The 6,738-nt window shown below is 49.3% G+C and overlaps 1 protein-coding gene across 1 annotated transcript in view; it reads right to left on the reverse strand.

Annotated features, from left to right (window-relative positions):
- Nucleotides 1-1,803: 1,803 nt before the first annotated feature.
- LOC100960453 (nuclear RNA export factor 2-like) overlaps nucleotides 1,804-6,738 on the reverse strand; it is a gene marked incomplete at its 5' end in the record, with an annotated part of 71,578 nt that continues 66,643 nt past the window's right edge. Inside the window, 11 exon segments of the mRNA XM_012813932.1 lie at nucleotides 1,804-1,990; nucleotides 2,496-2,568; nucleotides 3,168-3,210; nucleotides 3,306-3,421; nucleotides 3,542-3,600; nucleotides 3,721-3,828; nucleotides 3,969-4,024; nucleotides 4,110-4,178; nucleotides 4,541-4,577; nucleotides 6,301-6,410; nucleotides 6,586-6,693. Coding sequence (XP_012669386.1) covers nucleotides 1,804-1,990; nucleotides 2,496-2,568; nucleotides 3,168-3,210; nucleotides 3,306-3,421; nucleotides 3,542-3,600; nucleotides 3,721-3,828; nucleotides 3,969-4,024; nucleotides 4,110-4,178; nucleotides 4,541-4,577; nucleotides 6,301-6,410; nucleotides 6,586-6,693 — 966 coding nt within the window.

Here is a 6,738-nt window from a genome sequence, read left to right on the forward strand (position 1 = left end):
CTCAAGCTATCCCCCTGGGTAGAGTGCCATGGCATCATGCTCATAGCAACCTCCAACTCCTGGGCTCAAGTGAGTCTCCTGCCTCAGCCTCCCAATAGCTGGGACTACAGGCGCCTGCCACAACGCCTGGGGATTCGAACCCGCCACCTTAGGTGTATGTGGCTGGCGCCTTAGCCAATTAAGCCACAGGCGCCGAGCCGCTCACTGTGGTTTTAATCTGCATTTTCTTGATGATTAGTGATGCTGAGCATTTTTTCATATGTTTGTGGGCCATTTGTCTATCTTTTGAAAAGAGTGTTCATGTCTTTTGGCCAATTTTTAATGGGGTTGTTTGTCCTTTCTTGCGGATTTGTTTGAGTTCTCTGTAGGTCTGGATATTAGTCATTTGTTGTGGGGAATGGGCCGCGAGGCGGCAGGGCCCCCACAGCCTGGGAAGACATTCAGGGAAAGAACCACTCTGGTTCAGTCTCCTTCCTCACGCTGGTTGGCAAAAGTATGTCATATGAAGGGTTTGCAAATATTTTCCTCCATTCTCTAGGTTGTCTATTTACTTTGTTGATTATTTCCCTTGCTGCACAGAAACTTTTTAATTGAGTTCCACTTGTTTATTTTTGTTGCTTCTGTATTTGCCACTGGAGTCTCAGTCATAAATTCTTCGCCTAGGCCGAGGTCTCTAAGAGTTTTGCCTACCGCTTTTTTAATAGAGTTTTTGTGGTTTCAGGTCTTACATTTAAGTATTTAATCCATCTTCAGCTGATTTTTGTATATGGTTAGAGAGAGGGATCCTGTTTCCTTCTTTTGCATGTGTCTCTCCAACCTTCTCAGCACCATTTATTGAAGCAGGTGTCCTTTCCCTAGGGTATGTTTTTGTCTGCTTTGTTGAAAATCAGTTAGTCATAGCTACATGGCTTTATTTCTGGGTTCTCTGCTCTATTCCATTGATTCATGCATCTGTCCATATGCCGGTACCACACAGTCTTTACTCCTGTAGCTTGGTAGCATGTTTAGAAATCAGGAAGTGTGAGTCCTCTAATTTTGTTCTTGTCTTCTCAGATTATTTTGGCTTTTCTGAGTCTACTGCATTTCCATATGAGTTTTAGGATCACTGTGTCAGTTTTTGCAAGGAAGCCATCTGAGGTTTTGACTGGGATTGTGTTAAGTCTGTGGATTTTTCTGGGTACTGTCACCATCTTAATGATAGTCTTACAATCTGTGATAATGAGATGTCCTTCTATTTATCTATGTCTTCTTCAGTTTTTTCAGCAATGTTTTGCAGAGTCTAGAGGATAAGGTTTGCACTTTTTTGTTACCTGTTTTCCTAAGCATTTTACTCTTTTTGGTGTGATTGCTTTCTTAATTTCATTTTTGGGCTGTTCATGACAAATACATAGAAATAGTAGTGATTGCTGTATATATTGTATCCTGCAACCTGGCTAAACTTGTTTATTAGTTCTCATAGTTTGTGGTGGTGGATCCTTTCAGACTTTACATATGGAAGGCAAAGTAATGTGAGCACTATATTACTTTAAAAATTCATCATATGTGTCAGTATAAAAGTATGATAGCTTTTTTTTTTTGGTAGCATTTTGGCTGGGACTTGTTTGAACCCGCCACCTCCACTATATGGAGCTGGTGCCCTACTCCTTGAGCCACAGGCTCTGTCTAGTATGATAGCTTTTTTCACCAGTCCACATTTTGTGGAAAGAAAACTAGCCACATAGTTATTTTTCCAAACTGCTTGTGAGTTTCCACTATCCACTCCCCTGCTGTCCCAATACCCCCATCCCTGTATACACCCAGCACTCACTTCTGAGACCAATTGGGTTTCATGCCAGACTGGGTGGAGAAAGCCTGCACCATTTCCTGCTGTTCCTGGGAGAGGATGGCCATGGGGCTAGAGCACAGTGTGGTCACTGGATTGGAGAAGGCACTCTGGGTCTCTTGGGAGCTGGCGTCCCTCACAAACAGCTCATCATTCACAATGCACAGACTAGAGGAAAAATTCACCCTCAAACACTTGGACACATAGACAACCCCACACCTCCAATGACCAGATACTCCTTTATCACTGCTACTCAGAAGCCAAACTCCTTCCATATCCTGACTACCTGACTTCCACCTTCCTTGGCTGGGAGCCCACCTTTGGAGAGACTGCCAGATTCTCTAGATTTGTAGATTTAACCCCAAAGCGTTTACCCTGTACAACAGCCCAAGTGGATATACTCTTATCACCACTTACAGGGGAAGGCACTTAATCACACAGAGGTCAAGTAGCTTGATGAAGTTTACACAGTTAGTGACTGCTGGGGGTCAGGAAGGGAGCTTGTATTTGGACTGCAGAGCCCACACTCTTTAAACACAAGGCTAGATTGCTCCTTGGATCTACCTGTTGGCCTTTCACAATACTGAGACTACCTGGAGGACTGTACTACCACATTACCACACCACCAGCCCCAATCTGAGATGGGTGTTCACACCCACAACATAGCACTTACTTGGAATTGCTTCCAGGGGTAGCGATGAAGGTCCGACTGAAGGCAAGAACAGAATCCTGATATTCTCCTTCCGCTTCAAAGACAACAAACAATACCCGCTCAGAGTTGCACACGCTTTACTTGCTCACAAGCCATTCCCCAGTCAGGGTTTTACTTTTATACTCACTCGGAAGGGGCCCAGACCAGATCAACTGCTCACTTAATAGGCAAGAGGGTGTGGTGGAAATGGGAAGGGCAGCAATAGGAAGAATCCACTCCCAGTGACAAGGCCCCTATCATGTGTAAGGTCAGACCCTGTGAAAACCACTTCCCAAGTTCACTTGATTCCTGTGTCACAGGAACCCAAGAGAGGGTTATTCTTAGCCCTACTCTTCAAATGAGGAAACTGAGGGGTTAAGTGACTGCCCCAGGTTCACAGAATAAGGAGCCAGGATGAGAGCCATCAGGGTCCACAGCCTGTGTCCTTAGCATCTGAGCCACGCGGCACGGCATACAAGCATGAACCTAGGTCAGACCAGGATGGTTTTTCAGCAGGGTGAGGGTCAGAGAACACAGAGGGAAGAAGTGGAAGAAAAGCAATGAAATCAGGGGATCTGGGAGAGTTCCGAGGGGGAAGCCCAGACAGGGCAAGGAACAGTGCGGGACCTGGGAGGGGACCCGACTGATACTCACTTTCCTTGAACACCCCGTTGATAGAAAAGCAAAGCATCTTTTCCTGAAAAGGAAGAGCCCAGATTTTCAGGACCATCCTTCACCTCCCACCCACCTCTGGCTTCCTGGGCCTGCCTGAGGGAGGAAGCAGGCACTCACCGTCTGGAACCACATGTCCACCCGGAAGGAGTTGAAGTCATGCTGAGTTTTAGGCAACGTTATGAGGGTGTCCACGATTTCACATTTTGTGTGCTTCAGCAGCCGCCTCCTCAGGTCTGTGAGCGAAGGAGAAGCAAAGATTGAGGCTGCCACACCTTGGCACTGGGCCTTTATGAATGTCCCCTTCATATCACACACCCCTTTACCTTGCTCAGTCTTCCCTGTCACACTCTCACAGGGGTCCTTGATCATTTTCAAATTCCTGCTTTCCTTGAAGTACTCACACAAGCTGCTCCTAGGAGGGAAAGAGGAACAGGGGGTGGTGGTCCATCCAGTGCAGGCATTTCCATGAGCTGGCCTGTGACTGCTGGGGAGCCACACAGCCTCAGAGCAGAGTCTGAGCCTTGATACTCACGAAGCAGAGTCCTCGCTGTTGATGGGAATGGTCAAGGAAAAGCAGGCCTCATCATGGTAAGCACCGAGGAGACCCTGCCTGTTTCCATAGTCATAGATGGAATAATACCTGTGGGGAGCAATGGGGATAGGCTACTTCTGGGATCTGGTTCCTAAATGAGATTTGAAAACTCCCATGAGCAGGCTAGAGCTTGGATGGCCAAGTCTGTCCCATCTCTCCCTTTCCCTATGGTTCCTAATGGTACTTACTGCTTCAGGAATTCTAGGACTAGACTCTTTATTCTATCAGATCCTTGACCGTGTTCCTGGAATCAAAAGACATTTTAGACTATGTAGATAACAAAGCATCCCTCGAGTCACCCCACATCTTGCTTGGTTCTTTTTCCTTACCTGGGAGGGTTTTATCAACTCAGGGACTCCAACGTCAACAATAATTGGTGAGGGTAACTCTTGTCCATCCTAGAGAAGGGAAGGCAAAGTCAGCAGTGGAGACTAGGGAGATACCACTGGAGGACCAATGGAATAAACAGGCCCAGAGGGGATCAAGGGTCAAAGTTCAAGAGTGAAAGGACCCTGGAAATTCCAGTAGGTGTTATATGCAAACACCTGTGTGTGTGTTTACGCACATATGCATGCATGTTTTGGACATTTATTTCAAAGAGAATATTATTGCATTATTCAAAAATCTGTGTCCTCTACAGTCAATGAGGGTATGATGCATATATGTCATCTAGGCAAGACACAAAGGGTTTGAGAGCAGGTGAGGAGGTCATGCATGTTAGTAAGAATGAAAGAAAACAATGGTGATGGTAGATACTTACCAAACGTAACAATTTGGGGAAATAATCCTGGATGGCACTGTCCAAAACCAAAAAAGAATGAAGTGAATAACAGTTTAGGGTGGCGTTCTCTCTCTTTCCCCCTTTTCCCTCAATGTGCATGCACTCTCCCTCTTGCTCTCCTTTTTCCCACCCCACTCGTATTTTTCTCCTCTCTCTCCCCATCTTGCTGTCCTCCCTTTCTTTCCTCCTAGTTAGTTCCCAGCTGGACTGCCGTTACTTGCTTCTCCAGCGCCAGATGAAGCAGCATTTAGAGTCAGGCTCCAGGGCTTCCTTGCCCTCCCTGCCTCCCTTACCTTCCTACAGGACACCATGAAAGGCTCTGAAAGGAGGAGGGAATGGGGAAGGAGCCAAGAGCTCTGCTACCTCACCAGGTGTCCGCCATTCTGCTGTGCATGGCCCTGGCCCTGGCTGACACCAGGTCATCCCCAGGGATGGCCAAGTGTGGTGGAGCAGAGAGGTTAGCGAGGCCAGAATCAGGAGTCAGAGTGAGGAAGATGAGGAGATGCCAGAAAGAGCATGAAGTTCAGGCAAGAAGAGATGGGAAAGACACAGGAGAACAGAGGCCATGGAGAAAGAGGAAGCAAAGCACGAGGAAGGGAAAGCAACAGTTCTCTCCCATAGTGGTGGGGTCAGGGAGGAAGCGAGAAGGCTCCCCTGCAGCTGCGCTTTTCCTCACCTGCCCCTGGCTAGCCCTGGACAAAGAGCCAGGAATGGGAACCATGCACCTGTTGGCCTGGGGCCCACTGGAAGCAGCCAGGGCCTTTGTCACCGTGGTGAGCCCACTGAGCTGGGCGTTGGAACTGTAGCAGCCATGGGTGCGGGAGACCTTCCCCCAGGAGTGAAGCATCAGGCCCCAGATCAGCATGGGGTTGAGGGGCTGGGGTCCCCTCTCAGGATCACCAGGTTCTCTCCTGATGGTTGTCACACAGCTGTGTCCATCACAGCTGGTGCCTTGACCAAGGAGCCATTCCCACCTGGGAATACCGAGGTCACCTCTGAAGGACTAGGCAGGATGCTGTGAGGTGTGGGAGGAGGGAAGGGTGGGGTAGGGAGGAAAGAGGCCTGTCCTCCTGTCCCCTCAACTTCCTCTGCCCTCTGCCTCCCACTCCTCCTTCAGGAAGCCCTCTGCTCACTTCTGGTCTCTCGATGCAGGGAACCCAGCTTTCTCCCCAAGAAGGGCCCATCTCCTGCCATTGCACCAGAGGAAAAGATGTCACAACAGCAGCCACTCAGGGCCTTGACCCTCAGCATGAGTCTGGGAAGCTACCATGTCATCTTGGGACAGGAGAGTGAGCGGTTACAGAGCAAGGGAAGGAGAGTCCCTCTCAGTAGAGGGGAGGGAAGGCCCATTCAACAAGGAGGCAGGAAGGCCTGGGTCATCATGGGGTCTTGGACTTCTCCATCCAGGGCCCCAGCATCTGGTCCAAGTTGGACAGCCCTGGTTCTGGTGAGGAGGGGAGACCTGCTTCCTGGCACACACTCATTCAGGGCGTCCTGGAGGAGGCTGGGTACAGAGTGGTGGCAAACACACACCAGAGCAGCAGAAAAGGCGAGCAGGTCAGGGAAAGAAGGGAGCTCTATAAGCACAGCTGAGGGACACAGAGACAGAAGAGAGGCCAGGGCCTGTGGTCCTCCCAGAGGCCAAGGCTGCCTCTTCCTGCAGAAGGGCACTGTCAGGAGCAGCTCGGTCTCCTGGGGGATGAAGGCACACAGGAAGTGTGACAGCGGTTACCACTGACCTTATGTAGGCAGACTTGTCTGAGAAGGTGCTGCACAGCGGATTCCCTTCTAGCCACAGCTCTTCCAGCTTCAGTGCTTTCACCTTGGCCAACTCACAAGCCGACTTCAGCTGAGAAAGATAAGGGGGGAAGTGGGGAGGGAGTCCCAGGGAAAGAGAGACATCCGGGACCTTGGAACCCTCAGTCCCATCCTTCATCCAGAGGTACCTATGCCTGCCTGTTGTCATCACCCCGGTACGCACTACCTCCCACTCACCCAAATTTGATCTGGCTGCCTCCTCTCACCTCATTTTTGGAGAGGTTCAGGATCTTGATATCTGTGGTCTTATCTATAATGTCAGACAGGCCATCCAGATGGTACAGTTTGTTCTCGCACAAGTTCAAGGACAATAACTTTGGCGGAAGAAGAGTTAGGGTGACATTTACTCTCCAGGGCCT

The sequence above is a fragment of the Otolemur garnettii genome, unplaced genomic scaffold (assembly GCF_000181295.1).
Source record: "Otolemur garnettii isolate 467f Iridium unplaced genomic scaffold, OtoGar3 scaffold00355, whole genome shotgun sequence".
NCBI classification, from domain to species: Eukaryota; Metazoa; Chordata; class Mammalia; order Primates; family Galagidae; genus Otolemur; species Otolemur garnettii.